Source organism: Oncorhynchus mykiss, chromosome 20 (assembly GCF_013265735.2).
Source record: "Oncorhynchus mykiss isolate Arlee chromosome 20, USDA_OmykA_1.1, whole genome shotgun sequence".
Classification (NCBI taxonomy): Eukaryota; Metazoa; Chordata; class Actinopteri; order Salmoniformes; family Salmonidae; genus Oncorhynchus; species Oncorhynchus mykiss.
In genome coordinates this window covers 21,002,055-21,029,158 of record NC_048584.1, presented here as the reverse complement: position 1 = coordinate 21,029,158, position 27,104 = coordinate 21,002,055, and the positions used below count along the sequence as shown (strand labels likewise).

General features: G+C 41.8%; 1 protein-coding gene across 2 annotated transcripts in view; it reads right to left on the bottom strand.

Annotated features, from left to right (window-relative positions):
* The window catches only part of LOC110499108 (serine/threonine-protein kinase SBK1-like), a 37,461-nt gene extending 10,953 nt beyond the window's left edge, over positions 1–26,508 (bottom strand). The window contains exons 1-2 of one of the 2 annotated variants that reach the window (XM_021576019.2): positions 25,630–26,508; positions 25,386–25,512 (exon numbers count right to left, since the gene is read on the bottom strand). In XM_021576019.2, coding sequence (XP_021431694.2) covers positions 25,386–25,423 — 38 coding nt within the window. In that variant the 5' untranslated portion in view covers positions 25,424–25,512; positions 25,630–26,508. The remainder of the gene's footprint in view (positions 1–25,385; positions 25,513–25,629) is intronic. The other variant, XM_021576020.2, reaches the window with a different exon arrangement.
* Between the last annotated feature and the right edge of the window lie 596 nt (positions 26,509–27,104).

Genomic DNA, 27,104 nt, shown 5'->3' with positions numbered 1-27,104 from the left:
GTGTGTTATATACTATCGGCAGAACAGAACAGCAGCCTCTGGTAATACACGGGGCGGCGTCCTATGCATATTTGTAAACAACAGCTGGTGCACGATATCTAAGGAAGTCTCAAGGTTTTGCTTGTCTGAGGTAGAGTATCTCATGATAAGCTGTAGAGCACACTATTTACCTAGAGAGTTTTCATCTGTATTTTTCATAGCTGTCTACATACCCCCACAGACCGAGACTGGCACTAAAACAGCACTCAATGAGCTGTATACCACCATAAGCAAACAGGAAAACGCTCATCCAGAGGCGGCGCTCCTAGTGGCCGGGGACTTTAATTAACGCAGGGAAACTTAAATCAGTTTTACCTCATTTCTATCCGCATGTTAAATGTGCAACCAGAGGGAATAAAAAAAAAAACTCTAGACCACCTTTACTCCACACACAGAGATGCGTACAAAGCTCTCCCTCGCCCTGCATTTGGCAAATCTGACCATAATTCTATCCTCCTGGTTCCTGCTAACAAGCAAAAAATTAAAGCAAGAAGCACCAGTGACTCAGTGGGTAAAAAAATGATCAGATGAAGCAGATGCTAAACTACAGCATAGTTTTGCTAGCACAGACTGGAATATGTTCCGGGATTGAGGAGTACACCACATCAGTCACTGGCTTCAACAATAAGTGGATCGATGACATCATTCCTCAGTGACTATGCACAGTACATACCCCAACCAGAAGCCATGGATTACAGGCAACATTTGCACTGAGCTAAAGGCTAGAGCTACCACTTTCAAGGAGCAGGACTCTAACCCGGAAGCCTATACAAATCCCGATATCACCTCCGACAAACCTAACAATTTCACAACAACTACCTTATACAAGTGTAAAGGAATGAATACGAATATGTACATAAAAAATATTTGAATGAGTCATGGCCGAACGGCAACACTGAAACATGCATGAGAGCATCAGCTGTTCCGGACAACTGTGTGATCACACTCTCAGCAGCCGATGTGAGCAAGACATTTTAAACAGGTCAACATTCACAAGGCTGCAGGGCCAGATGGATTACCAGGACGTATACTCCGAGCATGCGCTGACCAACTGGCATGGGTCTTCACTGACATTTTCAACCTCTCCCTGACTGAGTCTGTAATACCAGCATGTTTCAAGCAGACCACCATAGTCCCTGTGCCCAAGAACACTAAGGTAACCTGCCTAAATGACTACCGACATGTAGCACTCACGCCCATGGCCATGAAATGCTTTGAAAGGTTGGTCATGGCTCACATCAACACCATTATCTCGGAAATCCTAGACCCACTCCAATTTGCATACCGCACCAATAGATCCACAGATGATGCAATCTCTATTGCAATCCACACTGCCGTTTCACACCTGGACAAAAGGAACACTTACAGTGGGCAAAAAAGTATTTTGTCAGCCACCAATTGTGCAAGTTATTCCACTTAAAAAGATGAGAGAGGCCTGTAATTTTCATCATAGGTACACTTCAACTATGACAGACAAAATGAGAAGATTTTTTATGAATTTATTTGCAAATTATGGTGGAAAATAAGTATTTATCTCAATACTTGTTATATACCCTTTGTTGGCAATGACAGAGGTCAAACGTTTTCTGTCAGTCTTCACACGGTTTCACACACTGTTGCTGGTATTTTGGCCCATTCCTCCATGCAGATCTCCTCTAGAGCAGTGATGTTTTGGGGCTGTTGCTGCTAACCATGGTTGGTGGTCATCAGCTATCCTTTAGCTCGACAAGCAATTGCCAGTTTGTACAACGCGACTCAGACCAGAGCATACCGGACCTATTTTCTCTCCATATCCCCAGATTTCTTCCGCAAGCTCTGGACATTTACACCTGGATCTTGCAGCTAGCTAGCTGCTATCCGATTGACAAATGGCTTACGTCGGTCCCGGAGCAAACATCAATTATTCCGGAGCTAGCCACCTGAAGAGTTCCATCAGCCACTCCTGGGCTACAATCATGTATCTGGACCCGACGTAAGCCGACGCCGACGCGGAGCCCCACCGGGCCTTCACGACTGGACTACCGGCGTTATCTGCCCGAGGGAGTTATCCAACTGGCCCCTCCGTCGCGACGTTACCTGAACGCCCATCTGCGGCCCGCTAATCGTTAGCTGTCTTATTGGCTGCTATCTGAATAGGTCTATCAGACAATTTTCTTGGGTCACTCTAACTATATCTATTTTGCCAATTGGATTGGTGCCCTCTACCACACGGAATCCCACTAATCTACCGACGGAAACGCACGAGGTGGCTAAAAACAGACCTCCATCCTCTGCCAGCTTGCTACCGATGGCCCGGCTAGCTGTCTGATTCGCCGTGACCCCAACCAACCTCACTACTCACTGGACCCTTATGATCACTCGGCTAAGCATGCCTCAGTGTCAATATGCCTTGTCCATTGCTGTTCTGGTTAGTGTTTATTGGCTTATTTCACTGTAGAGCCTCTAGCCCTGCTCATTATACCTTATCCAAACCTTCAGTTCCACCACCCACACATGCGATGACATCACCTGGTTTCAATTATGTTTCTATTCTTTATATTTCTATTTTATATTCTTTCATCAACACTTAATGCCTAGGTTTACCTCCACTGTATTCACATCCTACCATACCTGTGTATGAACATTATACCTTGAAGCTATTTTATCGCCCCCACAAACCTCCTTTTACTCTCTGTTCCGGACGTCCTAGACGACCAATTCTCATAGCTTTTAGCCGTACCCTTATCCTACTCCTCCTCTGTTCCTCTGGTGATGTAGAGGTGAATCCAGGCCCTGCAGTGCCTATCTCCAATCCTATTCCCCAGGCGCTCACTTTTGATGACTTCTGTAAGTCATGCATGTTAACATTAGAAGCCTCCTCCCTAAGTTTGTTTTATTCACTGCTTTAGCACACTCTGCCAACCCGGATGTCCAAATCCTGGTTTAGGAAGACAACCAAAAACTCTGAAATCTCCATCCCTTACTACAACATTTTCAGACAAGATAGAACGGCCAAAGGGGCGGTGTTGCAATCTACTGCAGAGATAGCCTGCAGAGGTCTGTCCTACTATCCAGGTCTGTACCCAAACAATTTGAATTTCTACTTTTAAAAATCCACCTCTTTAAAAACAAGTCTCTCACCGTTGCCGCCTGCTATAGACCACCCTCTGCCCCCAGTTGTGCTCTGGACACCATATGTGAACTGATTGCCCCCCATCTATCTTCAGAGCTTGTGCTGCTAGGTGACCTAAACTGGAAGATGCTTAATAACACCCCAGCCATACTACAATCTAAGCTTGATGCCCTCAATCTCACACAAATTATCAATGAACCTACCAGGTACCACCCCAAAGCCGTTAACACGGGCACACTCATAGATATCATCCTAACCAACTTGCCCTCTAAATACAGCTCTGCTGTTTTCAACCAATATCTCAGCGATCACTGCCTCATCGCCTGCATCCGTAATGGGTCAGCGGTCAAACGACCTCCACTCATCACTGTCAAACGCTCCCCGAAACACTTCAGCGAGCAGGCCATTCTAATCAGCCTGGTTATTTTTTTTAAATGCCTTCCTCACCATCTTAAATAAGCATGCCCCATTCAAGAAATATAGAACCAGGAACAGATATAGCCCTTGGTTCTCTCCAGACTTGACTGCCAACACAAAAACATCCGATGGCATTCTGTATTAGCATCGATCAGCCCCAGTGATATGCAACTTTTCAGGGAAGTTAGAAACCATTATACACAGGCAGATAGAAATCCAAGGCTAGCTTTTTCAAGCAGAAATTTGCTTCCTGCAACACAAACTCAAAAAAGTCCTAGGACACTGTAAAGTCCATGGAGAATAAGAACACCTCCTAGCTGCACACTGCACTGAGGATAGGAATCTCTGTCACCACCGATAAATCCACTATAATTGAGTGGATTTCACTCAATTATAGTCAACAGCACTGCACCGCCCACCCTTCCCCATTTCTCCTTCTCCCAAATCCAGTCATCTGATGTTCTGAAAGATCGGCAAAATCTGGACCCCTACATATCTGCCGGGCTAGACAATCTGGACCCTTTCTTTCTAAAATTATCGCTGAAATTGTTGCAACCCCTATTACTAGCCTGTTCAACCTCTCTTTCGTGTCGTCTGAGATTCCCAAAGATTGGAAAGCAGCTGCGGTGATCCCCCTCTTCAAAGGGGGGAACACTCTTGACCCAAACTGCTACAGACCTATATCTATCCAACCCTGCCTTTCTAAGGTCTTCGAAAGCCAAGTCAACAAACAGATTACCGACCATTTGGAATCCCACCGCACCTTCTCCGCTATGCAATCTGGTTTCAGAGCTGGTCATGGGTGCACCTCAGCCACACTCGAGGTCCTAAACGATATCTTAACCGCCATCGATATGAAACAATACTGTGCAGCCGTATTCATTGACCTGGCCAAGACTTTCGACTCTGTCAATCAACACATCCTCATCGGCAGACTCGATAGCCTTGGTTTCTCAAATGATTGCCTCGCCTGGTTTACCAACTACTTCTCTGATAGAGTTCAGTGTGTCAAATCGGAGGGCCTGTTGTCCGGGCCTCTGCCAGTCTCTATGGGGGTACCACAGGGTTGAATTCTTGGGCCAACTCTCTTCTCTGTATACATCAATGATGTCACTCTTGCTGCTGGTGAGTCTCTGATCCACCTCTATGCAGACGACACCATTCTGTATACTTCTGGCCCTTCTTTGGGCACTGTGTTAACAACCCTCCAGACGAGCTTCAATGCAATACAAGTTTCCTTCCGTGGCCTCCAACTCCTCTTAAATACAAGTAAAACTAAATGCATGCTCTACAACCGATCGCTGCCTGCACCTGCCCGCCCTTCCAGCATCACTACTCTGGACGGCTCTGACTTAGAATATGTGGACAACTACAAATACCTAGGTGTCCAGTATACCTAGGTGTCTAAACTCTCCTTCCAGACTCACATCGAACATCTCCGATCCAAAGTTTAATCTAGAATTGGCTTCCTATTTCGCAACAAAGCATCCTTCACTCATGCTGCCAAACATACCCTCGTAAAACTGACCATCCTACCGATCCTCGACTTCGGCGATGTCATATACAAAATAGCCTCCAATACCCTACTCAATACATTGGATGCAGTCTATCACAGTGCCATCCGTTTTGTCACCAAAGCCCCATATACTACCCACCACTGCAACCTGTATGCTCTCGTTGGCTGGCCATCGCTTCATACTCGTCGCCAAACTCACTGGCTCCAGGTCATCTACAAGACCCTGCTAGGTAAAGTCCCCCCTTATCTCAGCTCGCTGGTCACCATAGCAGCACCCACCTGTAGCATGCGCTCCAGCAGGTATATCTTTCTGGTCACCCCCAAAACCAATTCTTCCTTTGGGCACCTCTCTGAAACTGGAAACACTTACGAACTACAAAAATCTCTGAAACTGGAAACACTTATCTCCCTCACTAGCTTTAAGCACGAGCTGTCAGAGCAGCTCACAGATTACTGCACCTGTACATAGCCCATCTATAATTTAGCCCAAACAACTACCTCTTCCCCTACTGTATTTATTTATTTTGCTCCTTTGCACCCCATTATTTATATCTCTACTTTGCGCATTCTTCCACTGCAAATCTACCATTCCAGTGTTTTACTTGCTATATTGTATTTACTACGCCACCATGGCCTTTTTTGCCTTTACCTCCCTTATCTCACCTCATTTGCTCACATTGTATATAGACTTATTTTTCTACTGTATTATTGACTGTATGTTTGTTTTACTCCATGTGTCGAACTGCTTTGCTTTATCTTGGCCAGGTCGCAATTGTAAATGAGAACTTGTTCTCAACTTGCCTACCTGGTTAAATAAAGGTGAAATATCTATATTTTTTTAAATCTAGGATGCTGCTACTCTCTGTTATTGTCACTTTAGTGATTGAGTGGAAATACAAAATCGATCGTGCATGCTATATGGACCTTTTAGGATATGGAAAAGGATTTGATCTAACAAAACAACACTTCATGTTATCTCTGGGACCTGAAGGAGGGTGTGGGGTGGGTGGACTGAGGTAGGGAAGGGAGTGGGGGGTGTTGTGTGGAGGGAGGAAGGGAGGGTGGTTGGGATATGGTAAAATCTTTGTACTTACAATGATGTACATTTTGTAAAACTTCAACAAAAAAAATATGAGTTAATTGGAATGCAAGGCGGACCTAACAAACAAAGAAACTAACGTATTAATCTTGTCATTGTGTGTCACTGTTTTTATGTGCTGTGTGGTTACGTATTGTACACACAGATAGGGTTTTTGATAAGGCTGATCTCACACGGAGATGTCATCTATTGTGCATGGATATCACAACACTCACACACCCCATCAGTGTGTATTTCCCACACAGATGGGCCATTGGTAAGCGAGCAATCTCTCTCGCACACACACACACACAGACAAAGAAAGACTGGTTCACTGAAGGCTCTTTCTCCCTCCCTCCCTCCACAGCCCAGCTTTTGTTCTTTGTTCTTCCTCTCGTCCAATTAAGATTACTCAGCTATCTTGTGGGAAGAAAGTAATAAATATTACATTATTAATTAGAGGGAAGAAACTGCAATAGGGTGCAACTATTTGGAGCTGCCAGATCTTCACACGCTTGGCCTAAACAAGGCCAAAATATAAGTGTGCCTCGCTAAGTATCTTCTATCAGAACACATATGCTCCTTTACTCAGTCACGATTAGAGCCAAGACCGAGAAATAAACATTAAGTCACAGCATGTCTTCTGCCAAGGAGTGAAAACTGTACAGTGCATTGTCTATGCAGTATATCTTGCATAGACAATGCAATGTTCAAATATTTTGTCTTGCACATTCACCCTCTGAATGGCACACATACACAATCCATGTCTCAATTGGCTCAAGGCTTAAAAATCCTTCTTTAACCGGTCTCCTGCCCTTCATCTAAACTGATTGAAGTGACATCAATAAGGGATCATAGCTTTCACCTGGATTCACCTGGTTAGTCTATGTCATGGAAAGAGCAGGTTTCCTTAAAATGTTATTGTATACTCATTGTAAATGTAGCTCATTTGCTGTTATAAAAAAATAGCTTTGAACAGGTTGGGTTAAAAAAATGTTTTAACTGATTGAGTAGACCAGACTCCCCATCCCGCTCCTGACCCATCAATCATAATGAACCCAGTAGATGAGGGGCTGTTTGTTTACTGGCACTCCTTAAGCGCTAGCTGGCTAGCTGTAGTTGCAGCCGCGTAGGGCTCCAGGGGGGAACATGCAACACTCCGGAATCAAATCTAATTGCATTACTCAGCCTCCACTAAGGCAAAACACCTCCGAACCTAAGACGCAGCCACCTCATTTCCTTTGCAGAACATTATTAAGAGACCCAGAATGGGATGAGGGGAAGAGAGATGCCATCAGCTGCAGTATAATGTTCTAAATGGGAACCGGGAAATGGGGATCCTACAAAGTGCTTTGTGGGTGTGTTGATAGAGGGGTATGTGTGAGTCTAGGTTTGGATGAATGCGTGCACTGAATGTGTTGTGAATGTTTGAGTGTGTAACTATGTGAGCTCAGTTTGCACATACATTGGTGTTTGTTTGTGCATGTGTTTGTTTGTGTCTGTGTGCCCCTGTGCACAGTCCTGCAGTGACACTATCAAAGGGCCATTGTGTTCCCATATCTCCCAGAGAGCAGCTGCGGCGCTGCGTGAGGGAGGCCGAGCGTCTCCACCGGGTCTCTTTCCTCACGACTCAACATTAGTGTTCAGCTAAGGCCACATGCCCCACTGCGCTCCCATTCTGCCCTGTGCTACTCTGTCCTCAGCACCTACTGTATAAAAGAGAGGCAGCATGGAAATATATAGGGATTTCACTTGTGTGAGATCCTCATGTCCCAGAGTTTATTGAGCCAGTAAAATAACTGAAAAGAGTCTGCACACTCAAATGATTCATGAACAAATGTCACTACTTGGATCAAAACACTTCAATATAGGTATGTCAATCAAAAATGGGTGAGCTGATTGCAGATCTACTCCAGTCTCACATTTCCTATTCATGTATATTTCACTGGTCACCCCCAAAGCCAATTCCTCCTTTGGCTGCCTTTCCTTCCAGTTTTCTGCTGCCAATGACTGGAACAAACTGCAAAAATCACTAAAGCTGGAGACTCATATCTCCCTCACTAACTTTAAGCACCAGCTGTCAGGGCAGCTCACAGATCACTGCACCTATACATAGCCCATCTGTAAAAAGCCCATCCAACTACCTCATCCCCATACTGTATTTATTTATCTATCTATATTGCTCCTTTGCATCCCAGTATCTCTTCTTGCACATTCATCTTCTGCACATCTATCACTCCAGTGTTTAATTGCTATATTGTAATTACTTCACCACCATGGCCTATTTATTGCCTTACCTCCCTTGCACACACTGTATAGACTTTTTCTACTGTATTATTGATTGTTTGTTCCATGTGTAACTATGGGTTGTTGTATGTGTCGAAATGCTTTTATCTTAGCCAGGTCAGCAGTTGTAAATTAGAATTTGTTTTCAACTATCCTACCTGGTTAAATGAAGCTGAAATAAAAAAATAAAAAAATAAATTCTTAGCACCTCTGAAACCCTCATTGCTCAAGACTAGACTCTAGAGATCACCATATGCAGCAATTGCATTATTGTTTAATGTGCTGGGAACTGAAAAACGACCTCTCCAGCAGCAGTCAGCGCAGCACTACCCTTGATAACCCTAACAGACAGCTCACCGTGCAGACATTGGTTAAAATACAAATTGATTCAATGTATTGTGACGTGGAAAATACGTTGGAATTGAAAAAAGTCATAAATGTAAACTTTTGCTTTGAGGGTAAAATTTCAACCACAGGATTATGTCATTCATCATGGTAACCCATTTTCAACCTAGACAAACCTTATATAAAATATGTTGAATTTGTACCTTTGAAACAATGTCAGAAATAAGAAAAAAACTATAGGCCGGGCAGCACCTCTTACTGGAGAGTTTACCTATCTACAGCTATCCCTTCGGTCTCCCATTCAAGGTTTTAACCGAGCCCTTCTTAGCTTTGATATTTGTCACTGACTGTAACCAATGTGCTATCGTGAGAATGATTGCTGAGAGATCTCCACTTAATAAATGTACTGTTCCTATCGAAGTCATTCTAAAGGGTAGGTTCAACAGAGCAAGTTAAATGGAACCATACTTTATCAAATCATACATCATCAATGAAGCCATTTAGGCCTGTATAGCGTTTTGTAAGTCATCAATAGCTATTGTTTAAATTCATCCCAGGATTAAACAAAAAATAGACAATAGATGTAGGCCTAGAGTTTCTGTCAGGTGCGTGAATGAGGACCCAAAAGCGAATTAACAAAACAGAGTTTCTTTAATAACGAAACACACGTAGGCTCAGATGGACTGGCAGATTCCGACAGGACAGGACAAGGTTACAGCAAACACGACGATAGTCTGGTTCAGGCATGAGTAACACAAACGAGAATCCGACAAAGACAGAAACAAAAACAGAGAGAGATATAGAGGACTAATCAGAGGGAAAAAGGGAACAGGTGGGAAAAGGGGTGACGAGGTAGTTAGGAGGAGACAAGGAACAGCTGGGGGAAAGAGGGGGAGAAAAGGTAACCTAATAACGACCAGCAGAGGGAGACAGGGTGAAGGGAAAGGACAGAAACAAGACACAACATGACAATACATGACAGTTTCTAGCTTTGGTTGATTTCAAATTGAATCTACACGTTGTAACGATCGTTGTCCTCCTCGGATGAGGAATAGGAAGTATCAGACCAATACGCAGCGTGGTAAGTGTCCATGTTAATTTTAATAAATAAGCTGAACACTGCAATAACCAAAAACCAACAACACGAGCGCGTAAACGAAACAGTTCTGTAAGGTGAAGACACACAAACAGAAAACAACTACCCACAAACACAGGTGGGTTAAATTCATAATTAATATGTTGGACTCCCGTTTCCCTTTCAACCAAAATTCTAAGTTAAAGAATAAGACTAAATCAAATCAAACTTGAAGGCACTTTTAAATATATTTTGATTTGATTTAATCCTAGTCTTAGATTTTTGGTTGAGATGGAGACGTAAATCCAACATATTTATTATTAACGTGTGTCACGTTCTGACCTTAGTTCCTTTTTTATGTCTCTATTTTTGGTTTGGTCAGAGCGTGAGTTGGGGTGGGCATTCTATGTTTTGTTCTATGTTTTGTATTTCTGTGTTTGGCCTGATGTGGTTCCCAATCAGAGGCAGCTGTCTATCGTTGTCTCTGATTGAGCACCATACTTAGGTAGCCTGTAGACAAACTGGAATTATAGCCAGTGGCACAGATGGAGCTCTCCAAGCAGAAGAAACTTCTCCTTCAAATGTTGATATTTGGTTGGTTGACAACCAAGCACAATTCAGTATTACTTTTGTAAGACAGTAAATAGTCTAATATTATGGACACCTGACACACTAATGTAACGTTATTTATTCAACCTTAAAATGAGTAGCACATCCATGACCACATTTTTAGATTACTGTAACAATACATGTCTTCTTATGTAATCATATACATAGAAAGCCTCCATGTTCAGGGTCGCAGGTCTGTGGAAACCTTCACAATTGCTATAATAATCTGTGCAGAATCTCAAACGGCATTGATCACTTGCACCATGTATTTCAATGTAATCTCAACTGTAATACAGGTCATTTGGTTATTAGATGAAGCACAGTGATAACACATTAAGTTGTTGTATAAATAAACAAGATATGACATTGTATTCCCATTTTAACTGTTGTCCTTTTAAAAATGGTTGAAAGTGCAGCGATAACACATTTAGGTGACAAGTAAACCAAAAATCAGACATTGATTTTCCATTGGAATTTGGTGGTGCTTTTCGATGGTTGAAACCATAGTGATAACACATTGGGAATTCAACAAACTTTTAGCTGTCTTTTTGAGTGGGTCAAAATAGGTTGGAATCTCATTGATTAACATATCTAGCCAAATATTACCCAATTCTCCATGTTGCAATGACGTGGTGTGCCCAGTGCGAAGATATCCCCTTTAAAGCCCAGAATGCCCCTAACGGACAAAAACATACCCTTTAAGGTCCAGGATAGTCTCCACCAGAAGTGGCTGGTGGGAGGAGCTAAAGGAGGATGTGCTCATTGTAAGGGCGGGATTGGTATAAATGGAACGGAGTCAAACATGTGGCTTCCATATGTTTGATGTGTTTGAAACCATTCCATTAATTCCATTCCAGCCATTAAAATGAGCCTGTCTTCCTATAGTTCCTCATACCAACCTCCTCTCGTTCACACTAACAAACAGACAGAACCTGTATAAGCGTGCACGTGCACGTGCACACACACACACACACACACACATCAAAATGGTAACAGCTTGGACCTCCACATGCATAGACACAAGATGGCTAGTGGAATAGCCAGACAACCTTTACTGAACAGACTCTTGGCTTGAGAATAGAATAGAGCTGAATCCTGGGAGACTAATGCCAAATGGTTTATTTTTTTGTTCTCAGTTTGTGTATCTGTCTCATGTACAGCTAACTGCCAAAATAAAGAAACACCAACATAAAATGTCAAAAGTGAATTGGGCCACCACGAGCCAGAACAGCTTCGATGCACCTTGGCATAGATTATACACGTGTCTGGAACTTTATAGGACGGAAGCGGCGCCATTAATTGACAAGAAATTCTATAATTTGGTGTTTTGTTGATGGGGATGGAAAAAAAATAATGTCTCATCCGCCTCTCCAGAATCTCCCAACCGTGTTCAGTTGTGGATGGGGGCACTGTCATCCTATCTATGGAAGCACAGCCATCACAAAACAGTGCAAACTGTTTCTTTCTGTTCTTGTTAGAGGAGTGGGAGGCCCCGGTGCACAACTGAGCAAGAGGACAAGTACATTAGAGTGTCTAGTTTGAGAAACAGTCCTCAACTGGCAGCTTCATTAAATAGTACCCGCAAAACACCAGCCTCAACGTCAACAGTGAAGATGCTGTGATGCTAGCCTTCTAGGCAGAGTTGCAAAGAAAAAGCCATATCTCAGACTGGCCAACAAAAATAAAAGATTAAGATGGGCAAAAGAACACAGACACTGGACAGAGGAACTCAGCCTAGAAGGCCAGCATCCCGGAGTCGCCTCTTCACTGGTGACGTTGAGACTGGTGTTTTGCGGGTACTATTTAATGAAGCTGCCGGTGAGGACTTGAGAGGCATTTGTTTCACAAACTAGACACTCTAATATACACTCTAACATACTTGTCCTCTTGCTCAGTTGTGCACCGGGGCCTCCCACTCCTCTTTCTATTCTGTTTAGAGCCAGTTTGCGCTCTTCTGTGAAGTGAGTAGTACACAGCGTTGTACAAGATCTTCAGTTTCTTGGCAATTTCTCGCATGGAATAACCTTAATTTCTCAGAACAAGAATAGGCTGACAAGTTTCTGGCCATTTTAAGCCTGTAATCGAACCCACAAATGCTTATGTTCCAGATACCTAACCAGTCTAAAGAAGGCCAGTTGTATTGCTTCTTTAATCAGCACAATAGTTTTCAGCTGTGCTAACATAATTGCAAAAGGGTTTTCTAATTATCAATTAGCCTTTTAAAATGACAAACTTGGATTAGCTAACACAATGTGTCATTGGAACACAGGAGTGATGGTTGCTGATAATGGGCCTCTGTACGCATATGTAGATATTCCATTAAAAATCAGCCGTTTCCAGCTACAATAGTCATTTACAACATTAACCATGGCTACACTGTATTTCTGATCAATGTTATGTTATTTCACATCGGTTACACCAGCCTCATCTCGGGAGTTGATAGGCTTGAAATCATAAACAGCGCAATGCTTGACGCACAACGAAGAGCTGCTGGCAACACGCACGAAAGTGCTGTTTGAATGAATGCTTACGAGCCTGCTGCTGCCTGCCACCGCTCAGTCAGATACTTGTATGCTTGTATGCTCAGTCAGATTATATGCAACGCAGGACATGCTAGATAAACTAGTAATATCATCAACCATGTGTAGTTAACTAGTGATTATGATTGATTGTTTTTTTTATAAGAAGTTTAATGCTAGCTAGCAACTTACCTTGGCTTACTGCCTTCGTGTAACAGGCAGTCTCCTTGTGGAGTGCAATGAGAGGTAGGTGGTTATAGTGTTGGACTAGTTAACTGTAAGGTTGCAAGATTGGATCCCCCGAGCCGACAAGGGGAAAATCTATAATTCTGCCCCTGAACGAGGCAGTTAACCCACCGTTCCTAGGCCGTCATTGAAATTAAGAATGTGTTCTTCACTGACTTGCCTAGTTAAATAAAGATAAGATAAATGTGTAAAAAAAAAAAGTACGTGTCCAAAAATACCGATGTCCGATTGTTATGAAAACTTGAAATCGGCCCTAATTAATCGTCCATTCCGATTAATCGGTCGACCTCTAGTGGCAGCATCATGTTGCAGGAGGGACTGGCGCACTTCACAAAATAGATGGCATCATGAAGGAGGAAAATTATGTGGATGTATTGAAGCAACATCTCAAGACATCAGTCAGGAAGTGGACAATGACCCCAAGCATACTTCCAAAGTTGTGGCAAAAATGGCTTAAGGAAAACAAAGTCAAGGTATTGGAGTGGCCATCACAAAGCCCTGACCTCAATCCTAAGCTTGTGGAAGGCTACCCAAAACGTTTGACCAATGTTAAACAATTTAAAGGCAATGCTACCAAATACAAATTGAATGTATGTAAACTTCTGACTAACTGGGAATGTGATGAAAGCAATAAAAGCTGAAATAAATCACTCTACTATTATTCTGACATTTCACATTCTTAAAATAAAGTGATGATCCTAACTGACCTAAGACAGGGAATTTTTACTAGGTTTGTGAAAAACTGAGTGTAAATGTATTTGGGAAAGGTGTATGTAAACTTCCTGATTTCAACTGTGTGTGTGTATATATAAAATGGCAAAGAATATATGGGGGATTGGAAGTGATGCAGATAATTACATTGATGGAAGCTACAATCTATCTGTAATATTAAAGCGGAGTACAAAATAAAATAAAATGTTTACATTATTTCGGCAGTTACCTCTATGTCCTCTTTGTTATTTACTAAATGTAGCATTGTTTTGTCTAGACATTGTTTGTCTTGAATCTATAATTGATCCATCCTGCCTCGTCTCATCTATCTTACAATTCTGTTCTGTTTGAGTGTCTATTCATCTCTAGTCATACTGGTGTGAAATTAACATTACATTTCCATGGGAACTGTCTCCTCTGATGATAGATGCAGCTAGGCAACTTCAAGTGGACATCTCTCTCTTACACTTTCAAATGTCCAATGCAGCCATTTTTATCTCAATATCAAATCATTTCTGGGTAACATTTAAGTACCTTACTGTGATTTTAATTGGAAACAATGGTCTTTTTTAAATAAATAGATTGCATAAGTATGTGGACACCTTCTCATCAAACATCTCACGGACATTAATACGGAGTGTATTCCCTCTTAATGCTATCTTCCGGAAAGGCTTTCCACCATTGCTGTGAGGACTTGCTTTCATTTAGCCACAAGAGCATTAGTGAGGTTAAGAACAGATATTGGGCAATTAGGCCTGGCTCGCAGTTGGCGTTCCAATTCATCCCAAAGGTGTTCGATGGGGTTGAGGTCAGGGCTCTGTTGCAGGCCAGTCAAGTTCATCCACACCGATTTAGACAAACCATTTCTGTATGGACCTCACATTGTACACGGGGGCATTGTCATGCTGAATCAGGAAAGGGCCTTCCCCAATCTGTTGCCACAAAGTTGGAAGCACAGAATCATCTAGAATGTCTTTGTTGGCTGTAGGGTTAAGATTTTCCTTCACTGGAACTAAGGGGCCTAGCCCAAACCATGAAAAGCCGCCCCAGACCATTGTTCCTCCTCCACCAAAGTTTACAGTTGGCACTATGCATTCGGGCAGGTAGCATTCTCCGGGCATCGACCAAACCCAGATTCGTCTGTCCGACTGCCAAATGATTAAGCATGATTCATCACTTCAGAGAACACATTTCCACTGCTCCAGAGTCCAATGGTAGCGAGCTTTACACCACTCCAGCTGACACTTGGCATTGCGCATGGTGATCTTAGGCTTGTGTGCGGCTGCTTGGCTATGGAAACCCATTTCATGAATCTCCCGATTATCAGTTCTTGTGTTGACGTTGCATCCAGAGTTAGTTTGGAACTCGGTAGTGAGTCTAATACCCCTTTAATTGTGCATTTTGCAAAACATTTGTCATGACAGAGTTTGCTAAACAAAAGCCCACACGATTGATACAATCATGATATAATTCTGCTACACTACGTGCATAGTAGACATTCATACCACACATACATACAGGGGCAATATTGCTGGAAATTAATTGGCAGATATTGTGTTACGTTTAGCTTTTTAAGCCAATTGTGGCTAACTAGGGGTGGAATAATGTTAATGTGGATTTGATTCGATAGTAGCAGGGAGCTTGATGTGTATGATACTTGTGAGATTTGTTTGTTTGCGGTGGAACACGTGAAAAATAGATGCACTTTCAGAATTGTTTGGCGAGCTACTCATAAGTGGGCTGGTCGCAATCGACCTGTTGGAGACCACTGATTGTAGAGCTACAGAGCACCATTCAACATGAAATAGCTAGTCTACATCAAACAAAAGCAATTAACAAGACATAGACACACAAAACCACTCAACAGTCAAGTAACTGCACTCAACAGGAAAATATACTGTAGATTATAGAACCCCCTCACCTTGCATGTATTCGACAGTGTAGGAATGTTTAATGTCATGACTGACACTATAGGATTGAGGACATGAAATGGGAGCGAAACACAACATCCCAGAGGCAGGGAGGAGAATCCATTCCTTTGATGTGAAATGGATGGGGGTACTGACTCCAAGGCTGTACTGGAGTAGACTGGAGTCTACTATGGGCTGGGAGAGAGACGGTTTGGCTGTATTATATGATGAGGAACTAAGGAGGAATTTGGCCATTTGCCAAGCATTCAGACACTGCTGAAGGGGACCAATGTAACCAGAAAACCAGATCTTGATCGATTACCATGACGATGGGAGGATCCTACCACCAAATGCCAACCCTGTGGTGACATCAATCCCTGCTGTTCTGTCGACTGCTTTTGGTTGCTGAGCCAGAAGGGCTGCAATGCAATCCAGTCCAATCTCATCACTCGCTTTCTTCCCCTTTCCTCGGACCTTGTCGATTCCGAATGGAATGCAGCCGCTGCAGGGGCTGATCTAATATCATACCTATCCATGCAGCTACACTGTAAGTGCATCGCCTTACCTGCCACCAAAGTGTGTCATGCTGTACCATCCTACCAGCTCTCCAACCTGCCCCCTGCACAGGACATAGGCTACAGTAGATGTGTGACAATTGCCAAACAGCGCAGTGGTGTGTATAATGTTTGCAGTACAGCATGTTCTATTATGTATCGTATGCTCCAGTGTATGATAGGCTACTATGAATAATATAGTATGGTACTGAACTATTTTCCTGTAAATAAGGTGAAGCTGTGATTCATTCATACAGTACAGTTGCATATTGGCTTTACAAAGCTGCTACTTAACACTTAACGTGGCACTCCAGTCTCCTTTTCCCCTCATTGAACACCTGATTTACTTAACAAAGGCACATCTCAATACAACTTTTTAAAGGCTTTTTGAGGAGGAGCGCAAGTGAACCTTGAAACCCAAATAACTATTGGTACATTTGTAAACAACAGTGTTCCATTGTGGCTGTAAACAGCTATCTAAGATAGTTAACTTAGTCTAGTTGTTTTCTCAAGGTCAAAATGTGCATATTGACCATATTATTCGAGGGTGGGATGATCCTTACGACTGGGAACAAATCTATTTTTCAAAATTAAAGTTGATAGATTTCCCAAAGAAGCATCGCAGCGGGATGAAGTACCTGAATTGATAGTAAAGTTAGCAGCAGGAGGTGAAGGTGCCACAATGATGTGTAGCACATGGGTAGGTTGTTTATCAAGTTAACCATCTATTCTACGTAACGTTAGCTAGCTAGCTACATATAAATAGGATAGACAGCCATCCAATATTTTTTATGGCACAAACATAGCTTTATCTGCTAAAAACAACAATGTTAGCTACCTAGCTAACAAGCTAACTAGATGATGAACAGATTTCCATTCCCAAAGAGAGAACAAGCTATGACAATACAAAAACACAATCGCAACAAAATATCAAATGTTATATCGCTTGAGAATAATTAAGCATGTCCTGGTCTAATTTCTATGTTTCTTAATCTCAGATACAGAGACCTGTGAAAGCTGCTAAACCTGTCTGCGGATTAAGGTCCTAATGAAAGTCCCAAGTCCTGAATAGACTGAAGGGTACAGTATATCTTCAATTGGTACATGCCATTGGTTTACTGTTAAAATTGGTTGTAGGACTACAACAATTCTGTTAAAGTAACAATGCATAGGCCTAGAACATCCGCGGCCAACCTTGCTCCTAGAGATCTACTGGTTGTGCAGGTTTCTGTTCCAGCCCAGCCCTAACACCTGACATTCTGCTTATTATTTGTATTAGACACTACTTATTTAACTGTTACATTTTTGTTTTGGAGTAAGACGGATGTCTAAACTGCAGGTCAGCTTTTCTCGTCATGAATCTTGTTCTGGAGGCAGCTCTGCAGTGGTCACTAGCTAGCACAGCCACAAAGTCATGACATCTGATTTTAAACCTAACCCTAACCACACTGCTAACCCTAATGCCTAGCCCTAACAAAAAGAAACAACAACAAAAAATCGTGAACTTTTACAATATAGCGAATTTTGACTTTGCAGCCAGACTATCTTGGTGATTTCTGGTATATCCTACAATAAAATCACACCACAGCATGTTTTTGGACTCATTCAGCAGTTTTTACCTGATTAAGTACAATAACTTGAAAGTTCAATTTATATTCATGATGCTTTCGCTGCTTTCTGTTAACAAGACATATTGATAAATAGCCCAATGTCAAAATACAGTTAAGTGTCCAAATTAACAATCAATATGCAAAACTGTTTGTGATTTATTGAAAACCTAAACATATTTACACATACAGTACATGTGCAACAATATTAATCAGACAGTGCCTTGCAAAAGTATTCATCCCCCTTGGTGGTTTTCCATTTTTTTTGCATTACACCCTGTAATTTAAATGTATTTTTATTTGGATTTCATTTAATGGATATAAACAAAATAGTCCAAATTGGTGAAGTGAAATGAAAAAAATAACCTGATTCAAAACAAAAAACAAAAAAAATGGGGGCCTCCCGGGTTGCACAGTGGTCTAGGGCACTGCATCGCAGCGCTAGCTGTGCCACCAGAGACCCTGGATTCGCGCCCAGGCTCTGTCGCAGCCGGCCGCGACCGGTAGGTCCGTGGGGCAACGCACAATTAGCCTAGCGTCGTCCGGGTTAGGGAGGGGTTGGCCGGTGGGGATATCCTTGTCTCATCGCGCACCAGTGACTCCTGTGGCGGGCCCGGGCGCAGGGCACGCTAACCAAGGTCTCCAGGTGGACAATGTTTGATCCGACACATTGGTGCGGCTGGCTTCCGGGTTAGATGCGCGCTGTGTAAGAAGCAGTGCGGCTTGGTTGGGTTTCGGAGGATGCATGGCTTTCGACCTTCGTCTCTCCTGAGCCTGTACGGGAGTGTTAGGGATGAATCAGAAATAGTTAGGTAACATTCATAAAAAACATGTTTTATTTACATAATAATGCTTATGTGAGAAATGTGTATGTTAGGATGTCTTCTTTTGGATAATAGTGATGGCAGTTTGCAGTTATCCCTTCTCTGCAAGGGCTTAGTCAATAGGGGCCCAGAGAGGGGAGAGGTCAGGCTTGTCTTCTTATGGGAATATGTCTGTAACTATTACATGTCCCCTCTGAGGTTGCCCTTATCTTGATCTAGTATATGACCTAAGAGGCTCACTGTCTCGGTGAGCTTGTCCAGGAGGGTGTGTATTTGAGATGGGAATATCTAGAATTGACAATTGATATATTCCATTGGATAAGGTAATGGTTTGGTACTATGTTGTACCAAGAGCGAGATAAGAACTACGTTTAGGAGACTAAACTGAACAATAATTCATAGCTAATGCTATAAATATATTCTTTCAAGTAAAAGGTTCTTTGTGTAATGATCCTAAGATCTGTTATTCGTCATGTGAGTTGAGATGGGTGTGTCTTAGCTATGAATGATACTAAGAACTGTTTTGTAAGCACTCTCAGAGAATTCATTTATAGACACTGAATTGATCTGAGAGTCATAGGGCTATGGTGAAGCTCATATTATTAAATATGGACTTTATGATATACAGTGGGGCAAAAAAGTATTATAGTCAGCCACCAATTGTGCAAGTTCTCCCACTTAAAAAGATGATAGAGGCCTGTAATTTTCATCATAGATACACTTCAACTATGGCAGACAAAATGAGAAGAAACAAAATCCAGAAAATCACATTGTAGGATTTTTAATGAATTTATTTGCAAATTATGGTGGAAAATAAGTATTTGGTCAATAACAAAAGTTGATTTCAATACTTTGTTATATACCCTTTGTTGGCAAGTCTTCACAAGGTTTTCACACCTTTTTGGCCCATTCCTCCATGCAGATCTCCTCTAGAGCAGTGATGTTTTGGGGCTGTTGCTGGAAAACACCGACATTCAATTCCCTCCAAAGATTTTCTATGGGGTTGAGATCTGGAGACTAGCTAGGCCACTCCAGGACCTTGAAATGCTTCTTACGAAGCCACTCCTTCGTTGCCCGGGCGGTGTGTTTGGGATCATTGTCATGCTGAAAGACCCAGCCACGTTTCATCTTCAATGCCCTTGCTGATGGAAGGAGGTTTTTTTCACTCAAATATCACGATACCCATTCATTCTTTCCTTTACACGGATCAGTCGTCCTGGTCCCTTTGCAGACAAACAGCCCCAAAGCATGATGTTTCCACCCCCATGCTTCACAGTAGGTATGGTGTTCTTGGATGCAACTCAGCATTCTTTTTCCTCCAAACACGACGAGTTGAGTTTTTACCAAAAAGTTATATTTTGGTCTCATCTGACCATATGACATTCTCCCAAACTTCTTCTGGATCATCCAAATGCTCTCTAGCAAACTTCAGACGGGCCTGGACATGTACTGGCTTAAGCAGGGGGACACGTCTGGCACTGCAGGATTTGAGTCCCTGGCGGCGTAGTGTGTTACTGATGGTAGGCTTTGTTACTTTGGTCCCAGCTCTCTGCAGGTCATTCACTAAGTCCCCCCCGTGTGGTTCTGGGATTTTTGCTCACCGTTCTTGTGATCATTTTGACCCCACGGGGTGAGATCTTGCGTGGAGCCCCAGATCGAGGGAGATTATCAGTGGTCTTGTATGTCTTCCATTTACTAATAATTGCTCCCACAGTTGATTTCTTCAAACCAAGCTGCTTACCTATTGCAGATTCAGTCTTCACAGCCTGGTGCAGTTCTACAATTTTGTTTCTGGTGTCCTTTGAAAGCTCTTTGGTCTTGGCCATAGTGGAGTTTGGAGTGTGACTGTTTTGAGGTTGTGGACAGGTGTCTTTTATACTGATAACAAGTTCAAACAGGTTCCATTAATACAGGTAATGAGTGGAGGACAGAGGAGCCTCTTAAAGAAGAAGTTACAGGTCTGTGAGAGCCAGAAATCTTGCTTGTTTGTAGGTGACCAAATACTTATTTTCCACCATAATTTGCAAATAAATTCATTAAAATCCTACAATGTGATATTCTGGAATTGTTTTTCTCATTTTGTCTGTCATAGTTGAAGTGTACCTATGATGAAAATTACAGGCCTCTCATCTTTTTAAGTGGGAGAATTTGCACAATTGGTGGCTGACTAAATACTTTTTTGCCCCACTGTAACTCTGACTTGTGTGTGGTTTGCTCTCTCATGATTTGGTAATACAGGAAATTTCCACGACAGGAGTTGTAGCGATGAGACAAGATAGTAAATACTAACAATTGGATACCACGAAATTGGGGAGAAAAGGTGGTAAAATGTTATTGTTTTTTTATTTAAAAATGTAAAAAATACTCGAAAAGTGGTGCGAGAATATGTATTCACCCCGTTTGCTATGAAGCCCCTAAATAAGATCTGGTGCAAACAATTACCTTCCAAAGTCACATAATTAGTTAAATAAGGTCCACCTGTGTGCAATCTGAGTGTCACATGATGTCAGTATATATACAAACACAATTGTTCTGAAAGGCCCCAGAGTCTGCAACACCACTAGGAGCTCTCCAAACAGGTCAGGGACAAAGTTGTGGAGAAGTACAGATCAGGGTTGGGCTATAAAAAAAATGTCCAAAACTTTGAACATCCCATGGAGCACCATTAAATCCATTATTAAAAAATTGAATATGGCACCTCAACAAACCTGCCAAGAGAGGGCCGCCCACCAAAAGTCACAGACCAGGCAAGGAGGGCATTAATCAGAGAGGCCACAAAGAGAGCAAAGATAACCCTGAAGGAACTGCAAAGCTCCACAGCGGAGATTGGAGTATCTGTCCATAGGACCATTTTAAGCCGTACACTCCACAAAGCTGGGCTTTATGGAAGAGTGGGCAGAAAAAAGCCATTGCTTAAATAAAAAAAATAAGCAAACACGTTTGGTGTTTTCCAAAAGGCATGTGGGAGACTCCCCAAACATATGGAAGAAGATACTCTGGTCAAATGAGACAAAAATGTAGCTTTTTGGCCATCAAGGAAAACGCTATGTCTGGCACAAACACAACACCTCTCATCACCATGAGAACCCTATCCCCAGCATGGTGGCAGCAGCATCATGCTGTGGGGATGTTTTTCCATCAGCAGGGACTGGGAAACTGGTCAGAATTGAAAGAATGATGGATGGCGCTAAATACATGGGAATTTTTGAGGGAAACCTGTTTCAGTCTTCCAGAGATTTGAGACTGGGACGGAGGTTCACCTTCCAGCAGGACAATGACCCTAACTGCTAAAGTTAAGTAACACTTGAGTGGCTTAAGGGGAAACACTTAAATGTATTGGAATGGCCTAGTCAGAGCCCAGACCTCAATTGAGAATCTGTGGTATGACTTAAAGATTGCTGTACACCAGCGGAACCCATCTAACTTGAAGGAGCTGGAATAGTTTTGCCTTGAAGAACGGTCAAAAATCCCAGTGGCTAGATGTACCAAGATTATAGAGACATACCCCAAGAGACTTGCAACTGTAATTGCTGCAAGATGTGGCTCTACAAAGTATTGATTTTGGGCGGGTGAATAGTTATGCACACTCAAACGTTCTGTTTTTTGTCTTATTTCTTGTTTGTTTCACAATCTGTGTTAATTTCAGGTTGTAAGGCAACAAAATAGGAAAAATGCCAAGGGGATGAATACTTTCTCAAGCCACTGTACATGTTGGTTAGATGAGAATTTGTAGAAGGCTTCTATCTACATTTTGGAATGGCAGATGTTGATTTTGGGTGACCGCCATCATGGAAAAAGAGAGCAAACAAATTTTTCTGTTAACTTCAACAAATCAAGACTGGCCATAGGATATCAACAGTGACTAAAGTTTGACTTTCAAATCTGTGTATTGGTGTGTGGCCAGCGACATTTATAAAAGAGACCGTCCAAATTATCCGTTCCATTTCAGAAAGAAAATGATAGCTGCGTTCTAAGTCCTGCGACCCCCAGCGAGTATGACAAAATCAACAGTACAAAGCTAAAGATATTGATCTGTTTTAAGGAATTGCTCGTGTCATTGTGACTATAAGCTTTTATACTAACATCAGCAATCTGAGGTAAAAAAAAAGGATGTGTAATTTCCCTCCCAATTCGATGTGGTCAAAATGTCAGCTTGTGTAATGTAGTATCACATACTGTCCACGTCATGTAAAGTAGCGTAATATACTGTACATTAATTAGATATGACAAAATAATCCAATATCTTAATTTAGGATGATAGTAAATAAAGCAAACTCTCATATTTAATTATCAAATATTTCACAAGTTTAACCATTTAGAGATTCAAAAACATCCTCCTAGGCCCAATTTAACCAGGTGCTCTAGACTAGAGCATCCATAGGTCCTATGCAGCAGGCTGAACGTTTGACGTCCCTACTAACGAGAATTAAAAATATATATAATAATAAATAAATAAACATTTGAATTTTAAAAAATCGCTCCATTCTCCCTCCAGGACAAGACTTATGACAATAAACATTAACCTGCGTCCAAACCCACTAACCATTTACACAGGCATTCTTCGTATGATAATAAATAAAGGTGTTGATTCTTGGAATTCAGTATAGTGTATTTTAAGGTCATTGAATATTCCTTGTTTGTCTGTTTTACTTGGTTGTCTCTCACTCTCATTTTGTCTGATGATATTACATAGATGTGCAGGTGTAGCTGATGTCCTTGACCATTGGTTTGGCTGTAACAATCCCTGTATGGCTGACACACCCGTGAGTCCAAATATGAACTTCGCATTTCCATATTTCAACATCATGTCATTTACAATATCAACATTTATGATCGCTATGTTTGATTTACAGTTACAAGGATGACATGCGTCATACCCTGGGTTGTCCTAAACAGAATGAGCCTATGTTTGTCATATTTTGAAGGAAATTTGCACTCATGAGTCCATTCTATGTGCACCAAAGTTACAGTATGTTTAGTTGAAGTGCCTTGTGAAAGCCTAACGCTGTAAGATCATATAAGTGTATCTTAGCTAGTCATGTTCACAAATGATGCCCACCTGACCCAAACTGAGATTTATAATGGAAGTTTTTGGGGGATTGCCTAAACAACAACAGTAATTGTTTGATGGTGGGGATGCAGGGCTGTGTTCCAAACAGAAAACGATAAGTTTACCTGCTTCAGTTCCTCAATGGCAAAGCTAGGAGCGTAAAGAAAAGCACCTTTATAGTTGAATGCGCTTTCCTTGAGTCATAAAAGTGCATTGACATTACGAAGGAACTGTGCACAGTTTGGACAGATGTGTGTCCACTTGGAGACACCGGTTAGGCCTCTCACTCATTTTTTTCTTATATGCTGCACCTACCTCAACATTTTCATGAATATTGTTATTATGTTACTGAATGTATCTGGAGTATTTTCAGATTCCATTATTGACAAATGTTGCAAAAAGTACAGTAAATGTAAAATGCACATAAAATTAACAGTTTTAATGTTTGAATTCAGTCTTCAGTCAGGAGAACTGTTGTCTCCTCACCTTTGGTCTGATAATTTCTCCATAATCTCCAAAGTGTTCTCTTTCAATTGCTACCATATTTATTCAGTTAGAAACATTTACATTTGGCCCTATCCATATAGGCCAATTTCCACGTATGTAAAGGTTTAAACAAAGTATGGTACTGTTATTGCCATACAAGGTCAAGGCAAGGAAGTATTGTTTTGTCATCAAGCAATACAAGGTGAATTAAATGAATGTCCAACTCTTCGCTGTCATCATGTTTCATTTAGAGTGCATTACTCCCCAGAAGGCTTGCGGCTTTTATTGTTTTTTTGTTCAATAGAGTCAGACACTCATTTAAATGCATTTCAGGGCATTACCAGTGAGATATTACCGCCACTGACCAGACTGTGCACTCACTTTATGATACCTCCTGAGTGCCAATTTCGTTAATCTATTTGTGTATAATGGTACTGAATAGCAAATGCAGTGCTGCCCGGTAAAGGATATCCTGCCTGATTTAAAATGTACAGGCACTAGATTAATACATTTTGGGGGATGAAAAGGATGGTGGTGTTGTCGCAGTGAGTTTGGTTCAGAAGAGATCACTTTTACATTGACCTGACCTCATACCCTTGCCCCTTAAAGCTATCATGAAGATGTTACCTTTTTCTCAAAGAAAACACATTGCATGGTGAATAGTTAAAGTATAGAGAAAATGTTCCTTAAATATATGGGAAATAGGCCTAATGACCCCAATCTGCTGAATGAATATTCCACAATCAAGTCCACTGGAAATCTTCAGACTACACCAAAAAATTATGCACTTTTTCAAAAAAATATTAGGGATCTTTCTCTGTGATGCATATAGCCTAAATCATCATAGGCCTACAAACAAACCCTATACTGATAACGGTTCATATGATTTAAGTTGCCATTGCATCATATTTTACACGATGTATGGCTAAGCCTATGTTAATCAGGTAACTTTCAAATGATCTGTGTGTGATAATCTGATCAGATGTTGAAACTAAACTCACCTGCTGGCGACCTGTCTCTCTCCTCCGTGGTCCTGCATTCGCGCGGTGCAAGGAGCACCTGCACTCTTCAATTGACCGGTTGATTCACTGGGGTCTGGTCGACGATATCTCCTGTTTTAGATCTATTCTGATTTAAATTAAATGAATCATATTTCAACATTAACGAATGAGTCAATAATATGACAGTTTATAATAAAAGCACAATTACGCTGTGTTATTTCATCTGAAAAAAAGTATAGCCTACACTGTGAACTGAATTGCGGTCCGGGTTTGTGTCTCGTTTTCTCGTCTGTGTTGGTAATTCTCTGATTGGTTCCGTGCTTAAAGGCACTCTTCTGTTTTGGATTATTCGGTGCCACTGGAGAATTGACACCGTTATCTTCTACGGTTTGGTAATGGGTGGCAAGATGCTCCGTTCCTCTATGGAAAGCGCACACCGCTCAACCTGCAAGGCAACGGGAGGCGGGTGTGTGTGTCTTTCGCTTTTCTTGTGGTCTGCATGACCCAATTCAGCACCACATGAAATTCATTCATTTGCAGCATACTTTTCAACCTGCGTGGAAAATGACCCGACTCTCTATCTGCACCTATTCACTGTGTCTCAATTTCTCATCGATGCGTCAGGCTGGTATTGTCTGTTACTCCAAGCAAGGGAATATGTGGTTCGTTTTTTACTATCCCTTTCACAACTGTTCACAATCTCAATCTCTCTGTGGCACTACCAGACAGCTCTTTCATTGTTCCCAAAGATGATATGTTCTATTTAGCCTACAAGATAGCCGAGGGACCGCTCTAACAATGGAAATACATGTCCTCAATTATTGAAGGCAGACGAGATCAGGTGGGACAATTCTAGCCAATGAGAGTGCAGATACACGTGTGAACAACAGGGACAACTAAGTAGTTTTTCTGAAAGTTGCCGGAATGCCACGTTCATCCACTTATATCATTACATTTGCAACAGCCTAAACATTATGAAATGCATATTCGATCAAATAAGCTTCACGTAATCCGACACGCTCTCATAGACGTCCAAACAAAAATGTCTTATCTCACGAGGACAGAATTGGGCGGAGTAAATCCTCTTGCTTTGCCTCTTCCTCTTGTTCCCTCCCGTCTGGTCTCCATCTTCTGGCAGCAGCAGCGCTAACGTGCACTGGGTCCTAGCGCCTAGTTTTTATGAGTTTTACTTAATAGGAGCAGTCTACTACACCAATGACTGTTGCATAATTCAGAAGCTTATGCCCTCAAGTACTTCTTCACAGTGACTTTGCCAAGTGTCCATATTAGGTAACATTTGGGGCATGACTTTCAATTAATTTAGCCTACTGGTTGGTGGTTCCATGTTTAACAACAGGCAAGCATCCAATCATCTTTGTCAACCCAAATAGATTGGATTGGTGGAATGGGATTGGAATAACAGGGGCAACTTTATCAACCTTAGAGCACTGTCCTCCACTAATCCTTTGAGAGCATCATCAGAAATCACGGATCAGAACGGTTGATGAGTAGAGTAGTTGAACTGTTGGGAACTCTTCATCGTACCCCTGGGAACTCTTCATCTCTCTCTCTCTCTCTCTTCTCTTCAAAAAATACCCCTGAACAGGCAGTTAACCCACTGTTCATAGGCCATCATTGAAAATAAGAATTTGTTCTTAACTGACTTGCCTAGTTAAATAAAGGTAAAACATTTTTTTTTTTAAATATCCCCCTCAGGCA